The 19,241-nt window shown below is 52.7% G+C and overlaps 1 protein-coding gene across 5 annotated transcripts in view; it reads left to right on the forward strand.

Moving 5' to 3' along the window:
- The window catches only part of Dnmt3a (DNA methyltransferase 3 alpha), a 110,310-nt gene that overhangs the window by 22,063 nt on the left and 69,006 nt on the right, over window positions 1–19,241 (forward strand). For 4 of the 5 annotated variants that reach the window (XM_015999964.3, XM_076558822.1, XM_076558824.1 and 1 more), the window contains exon 2: window positions 6,776–7,018. In XM_015999964.3, the coding sequence (XP_015855450.3) occupies window positions 6,956–7,018 (63 nt within the window). In that variant the 5' untranslated portion in view covers window positions 6,776–6,955. Of the gene's footprint in view, window positions 1–5,095; window positions 6,688–6,775; window positions 7,019–19,241 lie in introns of those variants that run through there. The other variant, XM_076558823.1, reaches the window with a different exon arrangement.

A 19,241-nucleotide genomic window follows, 5' to 3' on the forward strand; every position in this document is an offset into this window, starting at 1 on the left:
TGTGTGTGTGTGTGTGTGTGTGTGTGTGTGTGTGTAACACTACTCTATCTGACCAGCGGGCGTCTGGTGGTTCTCTGGTCTCCATCTGCATCTTCTAGGATGTGAGTGAGTGGGGATTACAGACTTGTGTATTCCGGCACCTGCCCAGCTTTTTTGTCTGAACTCTCTGCTGTGCCTGTGTATCACACGCGCACACACACACACACACACACACACACACACACACACACCCTCTCCTGCCTGCACTTGGTATTTCAGTACTTCTGTGTAACATGCTCATCAAGGTGTTAGGGGTTCTGTGTAACATGCTCATCAGGGTGTTAGGGGAACCCTTACTCAAACATCAATCATTTCTTTGTGTTAGGAACAAACTCTTCTTCGTTGCTCTCCTGGGCTGCAGAGCATGAAAGTTACTCCTCCAGGAAGTTGGAAAGATGGCTCAGCAATTGCAGAGGGCCTGAGTTCTGTTCCCAGCACCCATAGGTGCCTTGGGATCCATTTCCTGGGGATACAGCGCCCCCCTCTGGCCTCTGAGGGAACCCACACATGTGATACACATAGTCACGTACATACAACATACATTTAAAAAAAAAAACTTTAAAAAAAAAGTTATTACGTGTACCTAGCTGTGCCCCTGTACCCATTAATCATCTTTTCTCACCCTCTCACATCCCTTCCCTTCCTCTGGTAACTGCCAGTCTATACTTTTTTTTCTGTGAGACCAACATGTAAAACAGCTTTCTCCTCCTCCTCTTCCCTGAGGCAGAGTCTCACTCTGTAGCTCTGGCAGGCTTGGAACTTGCTCCATAGACCAGACTGTCCTTAAACTCACAGATCTGCCAGTCTCTGCCTCCCAAATGCTGGGAGACGTGTGCCACCATCCCTGGCCAAACTTTTATATGTAAATAAAGTCATGTGATGTTTGTCTTCCCATGCCTGCTTTCTTTTTCTTTCTTTGGTTGTTTTGTTTTGTTTGTTTGTTTTTGATACAGGGTTTCTCTGTCTAACAGCTCTGGCTGTCCTGGATCTCGCTCTGTAGACCAGGCTGGCCTTGAACTCACAGAAATCCATCTATCTCTGCCTCCCAAATGCTAGGATTAAAGATGTGTGCCACCACTGCCTGGTGATTTATTTCTTAATCTAAGGTGCTCCCAGCCCTTCCCTGTGGCTGCAAATGGAAGTTTCGTGGTTTTGTAACTGAACAATACTTGATTGGGCATACATCCCATCTTCTCTTTATTTGGTCGTCTGTTGGTGGATTCCCTGTCGCAAACAGCACCTCAGTAAATAAGTACAGATGTCTCTTTGACATCTTTCAACTCTTTTGGATATGTGTTGGTATGACATTGGGCTAATGAGATCCTGGATCATATGATAAATTATTTTATTTCTAGTTAGCCACCGAGTTTTGTATTTCTACAACCATGATTTTGTAGTTCTACAAGTTCCTTTTTTTTTTTCTAAAAGATGCATTTATGTTTTAGCGATGTGTATGCCTGCCTGTCTGTGTATGTGAATGTAGATACACAAGAATCCAGAGGTGTCACATTCCCAGAAACTAGAGTTACAGGTGATTATAAGCCAGTTGATGTGAGTGCTGTGGGTGGGGTTTTCTGTCCTGCCAGCCTGCTCCCAAATAACCACACAGGGACTTATTATTAATTATAAATGCTTGGCCAATAGCTTAGGTTTGTTACTAACTAGCTCTTTCAACTTAAATCAACCATATTTCTTATCTACACTCCACCGCAGGGTGGTACCCTTTTCAGCACGGCATGTTCATCTCCTGTTTCCTCTGCATCTGGCTGGTGACTCCGCCCTTCTTCTTCCCAGCCTCTCTTTTTGTCCGAAAGTCCCGCCTAACCTCTACCTGCCTAGCTATTAGCCATTTAGCTGTTTATTAAACAATGAGAGCAGGGCTGGAGAGATGGCTCAGAGGTTAAGAGCACTGGCTGCTCTTCCAGAGGTCCTGAGTTTAATTCCCAGCAACCACATGGTGGATCACAGCCATCTGTTATGAGATCTGGTGCCCTCTTCTGGCGGGCAGGGATACATGCAGACAGGACACTATATATAGTGTATAATAAATAAATTTTAAAAGGAAAAAACAAAAAGACAGTGAGAGCAACAGATATTCACAGTGTACCAAAAGGTTGTTGCACAGCATGCCGGGAGCTGGATTCTGTCCTCAAGAGCGGTGTGCACTCTTAGCCCCCATGCGTCTCTCCAGCCCCCAGAAGTCCTTTCCTGTTCTCTAACTTTTCTTTTTCAGTAGCATCACGTTCTTGTTTTGCGGCTATAGAAACATCTTCTCTGTATCTAGCGTTTGTTTCGCCAACTTCCTGTTACCATCCTTGTGCTTTGTCCCAGTTGTTTTGATGTTATTTATTCTGGTCCCTGTCTTCCAAGTTAGATGCTTTCCTTTAAAAACATCTATTGGCCCTTGGTTGACCTTTCTAGATTAAGAACAGGGGATTGCAGGACGCAGAAGCAGGCAGAGCTCTGAGTTATAAGCCAGCCTGGTCTATGTAGCAAGTTCTAGGCCAGCCAGGGCTACGTAGTGAGATCCTTTCTCTAAATAAATAAGTAAGCAATGAACGGGGGACTGGCCAGGTGTGATGATTCATGCCGGAAATCACCGCTCACATGGTAGAAGCAGGAAAATCTTTAGTTTGAGGCCATCCTAGGCTACACGGAAAGTTCCAGGCCATCCTGGGTGCTATAATAAGATCCTGTCTCAGAAAATAAACAAACAAACAAAAAAAAAACCCAAAACAAACAACTGAAACTAACTAACCCAGAGAAGTTGTTTGGAAGCCCTCGGCCTGAAGGCTCAGATCCACACTGGTGGACCAGACAGGCAGTCCTGGCCCCGTTGTGGTGCTGATGTGAGTGCTGCCTCCTTAGGCCTTTGCTCTAGAGGAGATCTGGGCCTGGCTGCCACGGTTTCCCAGTCCAGTGGGGAAAGAACTCACATCAGCACTGAAACGGACTGCCTGGCTGGGCTGTGGCACCTCTCCTCCAGCCAACTTGCCCTCCAGAGAACCCGAAGTTGTGACTTGAGGAGAAGCAGGTGCCGGGAGGGTTCTGGAGCCAGCCTCTTTATCCTCACACGTGTGTCCTCTTCAGTCTAGTCCCACAGGTGCCCGGTGCCGTGGAGACAAGTGTCTGTTAAGGACTGTGCGTTGAAATCAGCTTTTCTCTGCCGGCCTCTGATTTGGCTGTTAACGTTGCTTTCCCAATCTTGAAATTTTGTTGGTAATGTCTTTTCCCTTGTTCAGCCCATTCCTGTCACTTCACATCTTAAAAAAATCAAAACCTGTCTAGAGGGTGAAGGTGGTACAATGTGGAGACTAGATGGTATTGCACCTCTCACGAGGCATGGTGGCACAGGCCTGTAATCTCGGCTCGTGGCAGGTGGAGGCAGGGGGATCAGGAATTCAAGTTCTCAGCTCTATAGCAAGTGTGTGGGCAGCCTGGTCTGTGAGACCCTCGCAGGAAACCAAAGTCAACAAAAGCGGCTGTCGGGGTGGTTCACTTAGTGGGGTTCTTGGCAAACACGAGGCCCTGGGGTTCATCCCCAGCACCACAGAGGTCAGGTGCGGTGGACACGCTGATAAATCCCAGCCCGCGGAAGGCAGAGGCAGGGGGATCAGGAGTTCAAGGATGAGCATTTCCTCACTAAAGATGACTTTTTATTGTGTGTGTGTGTGTGTGTGTGTGTATGCATGTGTGTGTATGTGTGTGAGCGTGTACCATGTGTGTGCCAGTGCCTGTGGAGGCCAGAAGAGGATGTCAAATCTGGAGCTAGAGTGGCGGTTAGGAGCCAGGGTCCTCTGGAAGAGCAGCAAGCACTCTTAACCAGTGAGCCATCTCTCCAGCCCTAAGTTTGTTTGTTTTTGAGACAGAGTTTCTCTGTGTAGCTTCTCGCCTTTCCTGGAACTCGCTCTGTAGACCAGGCTGCCCTGGAACTCACAGAGATCCGCCTGCCTCTGCCTCCACCTCCACCTCCTGAGTGCTGGGATTAAAGGCGTGAGCCACCACTGCCCAGCTCAAGGATGGACATTTTTTTTTTTTTTTTTTTTTTTGGTTTTTCGAGACAGGGTTTCTCTGTGTAGTTTTGCGCCTTTCCTGGAACTCACTTGGTAGCCCAGGCTGGCCTCGAACTCACAGAGATCCGCCTGGCTCTGCCTCCCGAGTGCTGGGATTAAAGGCGTGCGCCACCACCGCCCGGCCTAGGATGGACATTTTTATGCTGTTCTTACACACATTATTCAGGGTCACTATGGACATGAAGAATTATTGAGGAGAAGATAAAAACATGGCTGGGCTTGTGGTGAGGATTCCGGTTATGCAGCCTTGGCCTCGGTGAGGAGGATGCTGTAGGTGCTGGGGTCTGCTGGATCCTGAGGTGGGCTCTGTGCCGGCTGCCAGCTTGGGATCTCACTGCTCCCTGTAGTCAGGGTAGCTGGAGAGAAGAATGTGGCTCTCCAGAACAGGTGGGCAGTGCTATGCCCAGGCGTGGGGCCTTGGCCACTGAGTGGAACCTTGTCTGGTCACATACTGATGATTTCAGGTAATGCTAAGCAGTTTTGAAGTCTCTGGACAAACACAAAGGGACCTAGGTTTGACCCAGGACCGCTGTTTTCTGTGACGGCCTTTCATGAAGCTCACGTGTCAGGGACGTGGGTGGCCCGAGACACATTCCTTCATTTCCATTTCCTGGGTGCCCTCTGCCGTCCTGTTTTTCCTGCCCACTCAGGTCAGAGGCTCCTCTCCCAGAACCCCAATACAGGTTCCCCTGGGTCTCTCTGGACCGTGGCGCAGACAAATTCCCATTGCTTGCTCTGTGCCTGGTCTGTGTCCATTGGAAGACACTTGAAGGTGCCTCCTTAGCCTGCTGGCAGCCCCCTCCTGTTGCCTGTGAGACCCCAACTGTGGGGCAGGTGGAGCCAGGTGACATCCTGGCGATCAGCTGACCCAGTCGGGACCTTATCTGTTGGCTCTGGGTCCAACTTTTTTTTTCTACCAGCTGCGCCTCTATGCTATCATCCACTTTTCAATCTTTGATGTGGGGTGATTGGAAACAACCGTGGTCACGAAGGGAGAGCTGGGATTTGGGAGGAATCATCGCAGATAGCAGCAGGGAAGCCTCTTGGAGGACTGGGTTGGATCAGTTTTCCCCTTGTGCTGTGGGGAGCAGTTTCTATGGGCCTGGGGATAAGGAGGACTTAGCTTCCAAGAGCACTCGGGAGGGGGGGGGGCTCAGAGTTCAGTCATGAGATCTGGCTCACACCTCAGACATGTCCCAACTGTTTGAGCCCCAGCCTTAACGGTAAACTGAGAAAGTGTTTGAGCTTTCCAGATGAGGTGCGGGGTCCCTGTGTGGAGCCATGGAGCCTCTGCCTCAGGTATTGGGGCGGCCAGCCTTCACAGAACCCAGCACCTCGCCAAGCTTGGGGCTGTAGGGAGTAAGGTGCCTCCTATCCGGAGCGCCCCTTAGATAGGGTGCCCCTGTTGGGCAGAACCTCTTCAGCGGGCCTTGGTTGTTTAACTTGGGAGGCCCTTTCTCTCCTGACTCCGCCACGGCCCCCTCCAGCTCCGGCTTCCTTTCCGCCGCTGCCAGATCCCGATCTGAGGCACCCACCTCCCAGGCTGTCACCTCCCTGGGGAAGGAACGGGGGCCCCATGGGCAACCCAAGCTAGACGGTCTCCCGCTCCTGGTTTTCCAGGGAGCCCTGGCAGAGCGGGGGCTGGGAGGAAAGGCCCAACCGGGAGGGGAGCTGGGAAGCCGAACAGGGAACTGGAAGGGGAAGGGTGTGGGTGGGCTCCGATCCAGCCTACCTCCTACTCGTCCTCTGCTGCCAATCCCCTCCCGGGCAGGCACACACTCAAGGCAGGGGCTTGGCGCTGTCTCTGGGTGGGGGGAGCAGGGACCGCTGTGTGTCTCTCTGGGGGGGGGGAGCGAAGGAGGGTTGATCTGTCGCAGTAACACACCCACCCTGAGCTGTGGCCTGAGGCTCGGGCTTTGTTATTTCACTGGCTTGCGGCCCACACCTGGAGGAGGAAGAAAAACCCCGAGACTTACAGCTGTGTGTGCGTGTTCGGAAGGGCTCAAGCCCCCCAGTCCTGATGGCAAATGGGGCCAGGAGAGCGCCTTGCATGCATGCCTGTTCAGTGAGGCCATGGCCTCGGGCCTCACCCCTGGTACCCAGAGAGTCCAGCACACGCGCCTCCCAGCACAGCCTGGGTTAGGGCCGCAGCGTTGTTAGTGGGGTGCGTGCTGGTCCTGGGCAGGCCCAGCAAAGTGACATTCATTTCACTACATCCTGCGGGCGGCTGCTCACTTCCTCCTCCACTGGAGGAGCGGTGTGGGGGTGGGGGTGGGGGGGGTCGGGTGAGGACAGATTAGAAGGAAAATGTAGCTGTGCTGGGGGCCCCTGGTGGTGGCTGGGGTTTCCCAGGGACGGGCTCGGGTGGGAGGGAGGGGTTGCGGAAGTGTTCAGAGGGAAGAAAAGCAGAGGAGGGAGGAGCAGGAGGCCTCTGGAAGTCCCAAAAGTGGCGCACACTGTACTACACCTTTGAGTTCCTGAAAGGGATTGTCACGGCCTCCGGCTCTCGGAGGCGGTGGGGAGGCTGCCTCAGTTTCTCCCACTCTGGTGCGCCGGCGAGACCGGGAGAGGAGAGGTCAGAGGCCAGGCTGGCCCTGGGCTGGAGACTAGTCCTGGGAGGGAGTGGATTGCGCCCCGCGCTGACCAACTTCTCTTCCCCACAGGCAGAGCCACCCGAGGGCCAGCATTGGGGCGGCAGAACTCTTCCGAGGGCTTGACATCAAGATCTATGTGTAAGCTTTAACTCGTGCTCACGAAGACCACAGTAACTCCGTCTCTGAAGGCCAGCAGCCCCCCCAGAGCCCTCGAAGCCCAGACTGCCTCCTACTGCCCAGCTGCCAGCCATGCCCTCCAGCGGCCCCGGGGACACCAGCAGCTCCGCTCTGGAGCGGGAGGATGATCGGAAGGTAAGCAGCCCCCTTGGCTCTTTAGGGGACCCTGTGGCTGGTGTCCGGGGAGGGAGAGGGGCCTGTCGCCACCAGAGGTTAAATTCTGAGGTGACATAGGACTCTGAACCCAGGTAGTCTGGTTCCAGGACCTTCGTTCTAACCTCTGGGTCTTTTCGAGCACAGGCTCCAACTCTAGGCTCTGTAGCTTTGAAGGGTCCTGCTTGCAGGGGAGTCCCCAAAACCCGGATTTCTTTTTGGATCTGTCCTGTACGATCTGTGAGACGTCGGGTGAGCCACTGTATCTCTGTTGGAGCGGCTTCTGCTTCTCCCTTGTATTCGGTAGCTTTCTGGAGCACTCTAGACATGAGGTGAGGAGCCCACGCAGACATTCACACACACGTGGCTGTGTTCAGATGTTCAGGAGCAAGTGACATCATCGACCTTTGGAGATAATGATGTCACCACCCACCCAGGCTCCAAAAGGGAGTGTCACTGGGTAACTTTTGATGTGGCTCTAGGCCGTGGAACCAGTGACTGCTGTTTTTCAGAGTCCCGTGAGAGGTGACTTCCCCCCCCACCCCCCTTTACTGAACTCCAAGTCCGGATTAAGTTAGTAAAAGGGGATTTCATCAGATGGGTGGGAATCCCAAAAGTCACCTTGGAGTTGTGGCCACACATGCCAATGCTGGCCTCTGTGTCCACACTGCTGGTATGTGAACATCACTGTCCCGCCTTTCTCAGCCAATGGGAGAGGTTCGAAGTCTGTTCTTCTGACAAGGGACGGCCACATGGCTCAGGTGTGGGGCCCTTGAGTCCGCTGAGCAAGGGCAGCAGCTGGGAGCCCACGTCACCCACACTTGGCTCCTTCCTGCCTCATCCATTCTTTTTTTCTTTCTTTCTTTCTGGAGCTGAGGACCGAACCCAGGGCCTTGCACTTGCTAGGCAAGTGCTCTACCACTGAGCTAAATCCCCAACCCGTCATCCAGTCTTAATGTGTGTTTCTGTGTACTCAGTGTGTTCCGACCGTTGTGCCTTTTGTCCTGGTGACAGCCCTTGAAACACGTGAGGTTAAGGCAGGTGGCCCTGGTTTACAGAAGGGGAGGATCCTGAGCTCGGTGGTAAGCCCAGATCGGGGGTCTGGTCTCTTGCCTCCTGAATCTTACCTTCCCATAACCACCCACAGTCTTGATGTAGACAAGGGTCCCACCCCCAGGATACATAGGTGTGCCTACAGAAAGTCCAGGGGCCCAGCCTGCAACCCTGCACAGTGCTGCATGTGTGTGTGTGTGTGTGTGTGTGTGTGTGTGTGTGTGTGTGTGTGTGTGTGTATGTTCGTATGACAAGGTGGGAGTCAGGTGTGCTCTCGGTCTGGGTTCTTAAGCTCTCAGTTCACCCCCTTCCCCTTTTGGATATGGTCTCATGTAGCCCAGGCTGGCCTTAAGTGCCCGATGCAGCAAAGCATATCCTTGAATTTCTGATCCTCCCACCTCTGCCTCCTGAGTGCTGGGCCCGGCTTGTGCCGCCCCGACTGGCTTATGCAGTGTTCGAACCCAGTCTAGTGTGTGTTCGGCAAACACTGCTCACTGGGCTACATCCCCGGCCCTCCAGCCTCTCCCTTCTGATCCCATGGGAAATGACTAGACAGTCCAAGTTCCCTATAGGCCTTCTGAATTCTCTTGCTCTGAACTCCAGCAGTGCACAGACCCTGGCCATAGGGCTGAGGATGCACACAGTCTCCTGAATTCTGCCAAGGCCTGGCTCTGTTTCTTTGCTAGACTGGGTGACCCTGAGCCTCCTCTGCCCTGGCTCCATGCTCTGACGGATGCTGACACCCCTGCACATACACTTCAGACCGCCCCCTCAGGTGGGGCAGGCTCCTGGGGTCGGCCTGTGCACCCCATCCTGCCCAGCAGCAAGGCAGGTGATCTCTGCATTGTGATAGTTCCGTATGGAGGAGCAGAGGAAGAAACGCTGTACAAGGAGTCAGAAGTCCCCAGGCCCCAGCCCTGGGGCTGCTACGCATGGGGGATGTGACTTCAGGCCATCGGGGCTTGTGTTTGCTCAGCTGGAAAATGGGGATAGTGACTCTCGCCGTGCCTGTCCTATTACAGGGCGCCTGTGGAAGTCAGATGAGGTCACGGGCAGGGAAGTGCCCTGCAGACAGCAAAGTCTGGTCCAATTATGAGGGATTACGATTGCTATTATTATCTACCCATAGTAACTACGCTGGCTCGGGTGGTAACAAACACACACACACACACACCCAGCCCTAGATCCCGGGACTGATAGAGCAAACACACTCACATGCTGGCAGGGGCCATTATACCAAAAGATGACAGCGATCTGGAGAGACAAAGGCTGGGGCCTGGCCGGGCCTCCCTTCTAACCACTCACTCCCACACACACAGGCTGGCTCACCTGGCATTCTTCCCTAGCACCCATGGACTGGCTCCAGCAGCACCCCAGAGCCACCTGGTAAAGGCAGGTAGAGACACTGACGGTTGCCGTAATGGTCCTTAAAAAGCCAGCCTGGGGCCCAGACATTGTGGGGCTGCCTGTGAGGGACATGGACTTTGCTCTCTAGTCGAAGAGCCTGCTGAGGTGCCACAGACACCTGGCACAATGGAGCCATCTGCTGAGCCTGAGGGAAGGGGTGAGGCTCCTGCTGGCCCCTTGCATTTGCCAGCCCCGCCTGCCTGTCTAGCCTCATCCCTGCCGCCTCCAGATGCCATTTGAGCCCTGCCCGGGTTTAGGCCTTGTTTTGGCCTCCCCTGTCCTGATGGCGACGTCCTTGATCACCCTCCACTCGGGGAAAGCCCTGGCCGCACGCTCGTGGGTTCCGGTGTGCAGGAGACCAGTGTGACTCGGCTGTGACTCCCAAACCAGCCACATCAGCATCCCCCTGCCAACGTGTGGGAACTGCAAGGTGCAAGCCCCTGCCTGACCTACGGAGTTGAGAGAGCTCTGGGGAAGGGACCCTGGGGGTCCGTCGTCACCCACAGCCCAGGAGGGTGGGGTCTCTTACACATACTTCCCCGGGGTCTGCGGTGGCATGAAGTGAGAAGAATGTCATGGAGAAGAGCCAAAAGGCATCAAACTCCACCAGGGTGCCGGGGGCCAGGCAGGTGTGGCGGCGTGCGGAGTTAGAGCGACACTCACCAGGAGCCCTGCTCGCCTCTGAGCGTACACAGAGGGGGTCTATGGAACGGAGCTCCATTCTTGCATCCCGCCAGCCATGAGCTAGCTGGGCAGGGGTTGCTGCTTGGGGGGGGGGGTGGCTGGTGGGGGGGTTGGGGGCAGTGCTTTGGTAAGTGAGTCTACGGCACAGGGTTGAGACTCAGAGAGACAAGGAACTCGGGAAATGTAAGTCCGTGCCATCCCTATGGAGGGGAAGGGAGCAGGAACATTCAGGGGCTTCCTCAGACCCCCACATACGAAATGGAGCCAGCGGGGGGGGGGGGGGGGGGGTCTGGGCCCCAGGCTATATCCATGACCTTCATGACACCCTTTCCTCTGGCTTCAGATACTTTGTGACCGAGATGCGTTGAGCATTGACTGCTTGCTAGACACTCTGCAGTGCATCATTTTATTTCATATAGTTGTCCCAAAGGCACTTAATTGAGGACTAAATTGAAGCTTGGAGATGCTAAGTCACTGGTCTGAAGTCTCCCAGGGTGTTGTTCGGGTCCTCCCAGGTGAAGGGGGTGGGGTGAACAGTGGCTTCCAGCTGTGCCGCCCTGAAGCATTGCCCAGAGTTTCTCCTGCTGCAGACCAAAAGGTTGTTTATTTAGAATGAAAATGGAGGTCTGGGGTCTGTGGAGCTCTTCCCTGTGCGTGTGTGTGAGTGAGTGTGAGTGTGTATGCATGCACACACAGAGTTAAATCTTCCTCATTGAAGACACTACTGTGGGCATCTCACTTCTCTCCACCCCTCACTCTTTGGAAGCACTGTTCTTTTTCTAACCCTGTCTTTCTCCAGACTTCCCCACCTTTCGGGGGGGGGGGCAGGGGGGAGCTCTCACACAGCTCAGTCCCACAGTCTGCAGGATGAACCAAATGGTCCTGGAGGGCTAGTGAAGGACTTGGGTAGAAGGGTAAGGCCATGCCATGTCGGTCGGGCTGGTCCTCGGGCAGCTTACCCCTCCTGCCCTTCCCATTGTGGGGTGGAGGAGACTGCAGTAGTGCAGATTTGTGCAGGAGAGCTCAAAAGTATGTGCGTGCATGGTGTGTGTGTGTGTGTGTGCACGTGCATATCTGTAGACTAAGATTGGGGCTCTTTCCTTTCCTCCGTCCTTCAGGTCCAGCCCCGAGGCCTGGCAAGTACAGGTTTCCCTTGGCCCTGAGCTCTTCCTCGGTGTGGTACACAGTTCAAGGGCATCCTTGGGTGAGCCCCGCCAGCCTCAAGTCCCGGGTGCTTTGTTTGAAGAACCACAGGTCTTCAGGAGCACAGAGCCTTCTGGGAGCTCTGCCTTTATTGTACTCCGATTTCTCTCCATGCTCACTTAAGGCCGGCAGGTCATTAGGGGCTCCTCTGAAGAATATCTCCAGAGGAACCTTTGTTTGTTTGTTTATTTTTGGTGTTTTGCTTGCATGTATGTCTTTGTGAGAGCGTTGGATCCCTTGGAACTGGAGTTACAGACAGTTGTGAGCTGCCATATGGGTGCTGGGAATTGAACCCAGGTCCTCTGGGAGAGCAGCTAGTGTTCTTAACCACTGAGCCATCTCTCCAGCCCCATTTATTTAAAAATTTTAAAAATCATTTATTTTAAACCTGTGTGTGTGTGTGTGTGTGTGTGTGTGTGTGTGTGTGTGTGTGTGTAGGCTAGAGGTGCCAGGTGCTCTGGAGCTGTACTTAAACCTGGGTGTGAATTGCCGATGTGGGTGCTGGCAATAAAACTCAGGTCCTCTGAAAAAGCAATGCACACTTTTAACCACTGAGCCCTCAACCTTCTGATGGACATGGCCCACTAGAGCTGACGAGGACCCAGGCTTGGGCTTATGTTGTCTAAAATTCTTTAAAGTTAGATGCTGTGAACCGTCAAGTTTAGCCATGCTGTCAGAACGGCTGTGGGTGGGGCCGACCAGGCCCTAGACACAGACCTGGATTTGCATCAGGGCTTTTCTGCATGACTCAGCGGCCGAGACAGCAGCACCCTGTCTGCCTGGGATGCTTCAGTGGAATGGTGTGTGTGAGTGATTGATTAACTTAGGGACCTGTTACATAGTAAGCTAGCCTCATTAATCTAGATTTTGCTTGGTTTTGTTTTCTGAGACAGGGTTTCTTTGTGTAACAATCCTGACTGTCCTGGAACTCACTTTGTAGACCAGGCTGGCCTCGAACTCACAGAGGCCCACTTGCTTCTGCCTCCCTAGTGCTGGGAATCAAAGGCGTGCGCCACTGCCGCTCGGCTTAATATAGATTTTGGATAACTTATCGCTTATCCCTCTGCTTATTTGCCTTCCTGCCTCCCATACCTACCAGTCTGCCTGCCCCTCTCTGGGGATGGGGCCACTAGGGGCTATGAGCGAAGGGAGCCAGGATGGGGTGTGTTGAATGTGGCCTTGAGTCCTCTCTGAGCCAGGCCTGTGAAGAGAAGCTCTTCTCCAGGTCTGCAGGCCCCAAAGGCCTGAGGGACAGAAGGGAAACCAAGTCAGATGGCAGTGAGATCTACTACCTGCTGTGGCTAGCTTCAGGAGCCTAAAGCCAGGACTACAGTCTCTTGGGTCCTTCCTGCTGTAAATGATAAGGTGAGGATCAGAGCTCAGCCCTGTTAGGAAAGCAGGTTCCCTAGCTAGGGTAAGTGTAGGGAAGACTGGACTCAACAATGTAGAGGAGACATGGAGAGCTGGGTTTAGCATCCCAGGACAGGAAATGACTCCTTCTGCCCTGGTACCTGGCCTGGGCCCAGGAGGCCTGGTTGTGCCTGTGGCCACCTTTGCAGAACCACAGGACAGTGAAGGTGTCGGCCGTAGGCTGTATTGTGTGGCAGGTTACTCAGGCATCTCTCGATGCACAGTTGTTCCTGGTGACCTGGGAGACGCCCACTCCCTTTATCCCCCGTTCTGCAGGTGGGAACCAAAGGAGGCTAGGGACCCTGGCAAAGGTCAGGTGGCTGCAAAGTGGTTTCATCTAGCCTCACTCCTTCTGTACATCAGGGCAAGCCCAGAGCCATGATGGCTGATGCGCTGCCGGAGGAGCAGCAGGAGTGGGTGGGCTTGGTGCCCACGGGGCTGGCCGCCAGCAGAGCACTGGGAACATTCCACTCTGGCCCTCAAGACTGAGTTCCATTTGTGTCCCGTACACAGTGGGTACCCAGTGGATATTTTCATCATAACCCTGTTGCCTGGCCTGCTGGTGGGGGGTGAGGTCCAGCACACTGGGCTTGCGTTGTGTTTTGTTTTTTCTTTGTTTGTTTGTTTTTGGTTTTTTGAGACAGGGTTTCTCTGTGTAGCTTTGCGCCTTTCCTGGAACTCCCCTCTGTAGACCAGGCTGGCCTCGAACTCACAGAGATCTGCCTGCCTCTGCCTCCCAAGTGCTGGGATTAAAGGTGTGCGCCACCTGTGCTTGTGTTTGTTCCAGGAGTAGGTGAGGCAGGCAGCTTGTGGAGGCAGCCTGGATGCCCTGGCAGGCAGAACTATTTCTAATCCTTTAACATGTATGAAGCACCTGCTATGTACAAATACCATGATCTGCAGGGGACCCCAAAGGGACACTAGGACATGGCTCCTGTCTCCGGGGATGTGGCCTTTGGCTAGGAGGGATGATTTCCATCAGTAATTGCCCTATGAAGCCACCGGATGTTTGCCCACCACTGTTGAATTACTGAAATGAAGGGCCGATGAGCTTTCAGAGGTGACTGTGAAAGTATCCCCAGCAATTCTTGGGTCCTCAGCCTTTGTCCCTGGCTGTGTGGCAAGAACTACCTCTGCAGGGGGACGAGGCATGTCTGCATGTGGGAGCTGTGCGTGTTTTGAACCGGTCTGAGATGCCCTGTGATAGGGTGCTCTGACAGCCCCGGGCAGGGCTTTGCCTCCTGCAGAGGACAATTCTTTCATCAAATGCCCCGGCCACAGACAGCCCCTGGGAGACCAGCCAGCTGGCAAAGGCTGTACATGCTTATTGTCCTAGGAGGCCTGGGCAGGTAGATGGCTGGATCTGGCAAGTTCATCCCCTTGACTCAAACACCAACTTGAGGCGTCTGATCAGCAGATTCTGGGTCAGTGGCTTCTGGTCTAAGCACTGACAGGAACATGGATGTCTTTCTGTTTTGAGAAAGGGCTTCAGGCAAAATATCTGTTTGTGGGGCAAGGATGCCTACATCTGGGGATGGAGAGGGAAGTGTAAGTGCGTATGTGTGCCAGTGAATGTCAGGTGTGCTCTCAGTGTGCATTGCTTGTGTGTAGAACATGGCATGGGGGGCGGGTGGAGAATAGAGGCAGCTGCATTGGAAAGACCCACAGACTGGGAATGAGACGGTGGAACTGTTTGAAGGCCTCCTCGCCGGCTTCCGCCTTCCAAGAGTTTCATAGTCTCTTTGAACTTCAGTCTGCTACCTGTGTCGTGGGAAAACATGACACTACTCTGGTGTCTGTAAATCAGAAGATTAAAATTAAATAGAGCCTGACATGGTAGCGCGGGCCTATAATCCCAGCGCTCAGGGGGTAGAGGAAAGGGGATCAGAGGTTCAAGGCCAGCCTCGAGTTCTTAAGAGCCTATTTCAAAACCCAACCACCAAAAGGAGTATATGGAAATGCTTTCTTGATTCTGCTGTGCTGTTCAAATGCGAGCGGTTATTGTTGCCATAGCCAAGCTTGTCAGAAGGCAACGTTGTGTGTGGCTTAAAATAATCCATCCAGTGAGCTGTGCTAAAATGTAGGTCAACTCATAGCCTCCGAAGTTTAGAGAGAGGCTGATGGGGACCACTTAATCTAGCAGGCCCCCCTAGCTGAAGGTGCCCACAGAGCTGCAAAGACTTCCAGAAATGGAAAGTGGCAATGGTGTAGAAGATATATTTTAGGTGGGGGTTGTGGTGCATGCCTGTAATCCTGACACTTGGGAGACGAAGGCGGGACCACCATGAACTCATGGACAGCCTGAGTCACACAGTGAGGGCCTCCCTCAACAAACAATAACAGAAGAAAAAGAACACAGGTGTGGTGGCTCATGTCCATTATCAGCACACAAGAGGGCAAGGCAGGAGGATTATTATAGTTGGAGCCAGCCCAGGCTACATAATGAGTTTTAGACCAGGCTGGGCTAAAACCATCATACTCCTGTTTGTAACTGTGGAGACATAATGATCTGTGTGACTCTGGAGTCCTGTGCACTGTGTATTTGCACAGGTCTGTAAGTGTGTCTCATTTGTGTATGTGGCCTCTATTCTTTACTGAGTGTCCACTGGGTGATAGTCATTCATTTAAGGGTTTTCCAGTGTCTGTCTTGTGTCGGGTACATCAGTCCAGGCTTTTATTCTTTTTTGTTTTGGGGTTTTGAAGGCTCTCAAGTACTCTAAGCTAGCCTAGAACTTCTGATCCTCCTGCCTCCACCTCCCAAGAAGTCCCTATTGGCCAAGCACAGTAGTACATGTCTGTAATCCTAGCACTGGGAGGCTGAGGCAGGAGGATTGCAAGTTTGAGACCAGCCTGAAATTCACAGTGAGCCTTTGCCTCCAAAAACAAAAATAAACAACAGCCCTGGTTGCTTCCTTCAGGAAGCTCATAGCCTAGTCAGCATGATGCCCAAGGCTGGACTCCTGGGTGGTAGGCATCACAGGGGAGGGTGTCTATCAGGATCTACCCATTCAGTTAGGCAGAAGACAAGAAAAGGAGGACCCGGGAAGCAAGCCCAGGACCCGAGGCTGGGAAGCCTTCAGGAGAGGTGGGCTAGGCAGGGGAATGGTTGTGCCTAGATGCCTGGGAAGCAGCTGCTCTTGCACCTGCTGCATGCCTATGTCGGGGCCCTCGGACGCAAAGGAGGCACAGGCGTTCCAGCAAGAGGCCAGGGAACCTTTGCATGAACCAGGAGCTGGGTTGGATCCTGCAGGCCCCCGGGCTTCCCCTCAGAGAAGGTTGAAGCTCTGTAGAAGGACATAATCCACCGGGCGATTTGGAGAAGTCGGGGAGCCCCAGCATCCGCATAGCTCACCATAGCAACGGCAGCGGCCAGATGTTGGGATCTGTCTGCTGGTGAGTGATGGCTGCACATGGAAGGGAGAGAGCTGGGATTTGCTGGAGGCCAGGAGGGGTGGGGGCGGGGTGCTGGGGATGCTGGCCAGTGTGAAACATTCTAGTCAGACTGTATGGAGGCAGGAGGAAGTGAGCAGTTCCCCCGGTGACTGTCACATGTTCATCTGTCCCCTTACTTATTTCTCATGCTGTCACTGTGAAGTAAGCATGAGCCCCGTGTTATGGATGAGGGAAGCAAGCTGCAGAGAAGATATAGTGAATCTGAAGTGACTAGTAAATATAGAGCACAGCAGAAGTCCGCGCTCACCCCAGCCCTGCTCTTTCTACCTCCCTGTCTATAATGTCTGCCCCCCCCCCAGATCTTTTTTTGTAAAACATAAAAACAGGTTATAATTCCAAAGTCCAGAATTATTTGAAACTGGAAAGTATTTTCTCTGTAGAAAGTAGTAAAAATGATAACATTTCCCAATAAGCCCTTTTAAGCCAAATAATAGCTGCATTATACATATAAATATTGATTAGATTCTGGGATACAGAAGAAACCTAACTTCATCTGTTCAGAGAGCTATGTTTTACTTAAGTTGTGTAAGTGAGATTCCTATTCATCTTTCCCTTCACTGTTTGATTTATGGCAGACATTTTTCTATAATCTAAAAAGATTTTAGCCTCCCCTCCTGAAAGTACAGCCAGCGTATCCTTTCATCAGCTTGATACAGTACAAATTCTTATCCTAATAGTGAAATGTTTCACTAAAGCTTGCCCAGTGATTGGGCAAAACCAAAACTTATTATAAGCCACAGTCATCCTAGGGTCCTCCCTGCTAGGTAGCCTCCCAGGATCTGCCCCACAGCTCTTGAAGTGACTGACTGAGTCTCCTAACTTGACAGATGAGGAGGCCCGCCTGGACTCTAATCTGTTCCCATTAAATGTGTTGCTGTTTCCACGTGCTCAGGTTACTGCAGCTCAGATCCTTGCATTTCAGATGCCCCTTCATTCAGTGCTGCTTGCAGGACTTGAGAAGCAATAACCCCACATTCCTTTGCATAACCCATCAGCACAGACCCAGCGTAAAACAGGCCCCTGACAGATGCAAGCATAAGCCACTTGATACACTTCCCTGGAGTCACTGAGGGCATGGCCCGGACCATCTGTTCCCCCGACTCAGTGTATCAGCCCCCTGCCCGGCAGCATGAACCACGGGCGGGCCCAGAGCGGAATGCATGCCCTCCATTTTAGAATGGTATGTTGACAACTTGCTTTCCACAAAGCTGTCCTTCTGAGCCACATGGGAAGGTGGGAGCCAAACCTACCTGAAGACCGGGAGGTCTGCACATACCTTGCTTCAGGCTGGGCATGGGTTTGAGCCTGGCACATAGCTGCCTGCCTGATACTCTCCATGTTGTGGAGAGGTGGCCCCTTCTTCCTGGGCTGGGTTACCTTGAATTGAATCTAGCAGGGACAGAAGTGTGTTGAGTGTGTGTAGCATGCCTGGACAGCTTGCATGGGGGTAAAGCAAGGGACCACAACCATATGGCATAGTGTTTTACGGTCAGAGACGCTCTCCCATGGGATTCATGAGAACGGGGGGCTTGTCTGTACTGAAAGGCCCAGTGTCTTTGGTTTGGGTCATCCTTTTCTGTTTTGGTCAAGGCCTCCGGTGGTTTTGAACCCTCCATTTAGTCATGAATAACCTTCAACTTAAGATCTTACGTTTCTGCCCTCCGAGTGCCGGGATTATGGGCTGCCATGCCTGGTTTGTACTGCTGGGGTTCTAGCGCAAATTCAAGCATGCTAGGCAAGACTTCTACCAATCTAGCACAAGAGGCTTTGTTTTTCTGTCGTTGATATGTGGTGGCCATCTTTTCTTCCTGATTAAAGACCAGATTGGCTTTCACCCTTTGATTTTTCCAAATGAAATCTAGAAGGTCAAACCCCAAACAAGTAACTAATCAGTATAGTTTGCTAAAGAAATAGTTCAAATCCCAGGTAGTGTAGTTCTTACAGGATCCACCCTAGGCTCTGAGGTAGAAACAGCAAACAAACCAGACAACAGACCTGCCATTTGTTTACTTTAGAAACCTGAAAGGCTCCGTCCGGGTGGTGGTGGTACACACCTTTAATCCCAGCACTCCCAGAGGCAGGCAGATCTCTGGGAGTTCGAGGCCAGCCTGGTCTACAGAGTGAGTTCCAGGACAGCCAGAGCTGTTACACAGAGAAGCCCTGTCTCAACTGCCCGCCTCCTCCCTGCAAAGAAACCCAAGAGGCAGGCGGAATGGCCATATTCTTACCTCATCTCGTGAATGAAGGAACCTGAGGCTCAGAGAGGTGGATTCCATGATGAGAAACAGGAGCTCTGGATGTGCTTTTGTCAACTACAGGTCCTGTGCCATCTCTACGACCTCTTCATAGTTTTATGAATATGGTAGAATCAAGCCAACAGCAATACCTCACTCCCAAAGTTGCTATCCTATAACGACCTTCACACTCTGAGCTGTGTGGGTCAGATTTGGTCTGTGTGTCCCCGGTAGTCCTTTCTTGCAGGGGTATCCTTAGAACCTTGGGAGACAGCTCTGAGCCAACAGCCTGACTCCCTTGGGCATGTGTCCTTGGGCTACCCATGGCAGGTCCTTTGAGGTTCCCCCACCCAGTCCCCTTTCTGATGCCTGTCTCCCCGGAGCCTTCTATCACCTCTTCTTCGTCAGCCTCCCCTAAAAGGAGCCCCCACACCGGAGCCTCCTCTGCTCGATGGCTCCCCCAGAGAACCTTTATGGCTTACATGATCCTCTCCAGCCCTTCTCCAACTCCTTGTCCTCAGGCCATTGTGTGTTGCCCAGTGGCAGTACCCTCCGAAGCCAGCTCTGATGACCCCTAGCCAAGTCTCCTTGACCTCACTGCATCTGCTCTCTTGCCTAGCAACCGTCCTTCCTTGTTCCTGCAATGCACCTGAGACCTCGTCTGTACCTCTGTCTATTCTGTCTCCTTTGCAAGCTGGACTGTCCCCACCCATGGGTGTCACCTCCACTCACTGTCTCTTCAGAGGCCTCTTAGAACTGGA

The sequence above is a fragment of the Peromyscus maniculatus genome, chromosome 22 (genome assembly GCF_049852395.1).
Source record: "Peromyscus maniculatus bairdii isolate BWxNUB_F1_BW_parent chromosome 22, HU_Pman_BW_mat_3.1, whole genome shotgun sequence".
NCBI lineage: Eukaryota > Metazoa > Chordata > Mammalia > Rodentia > Cricetidae > Peromyscus > Peromyscus maniculatus.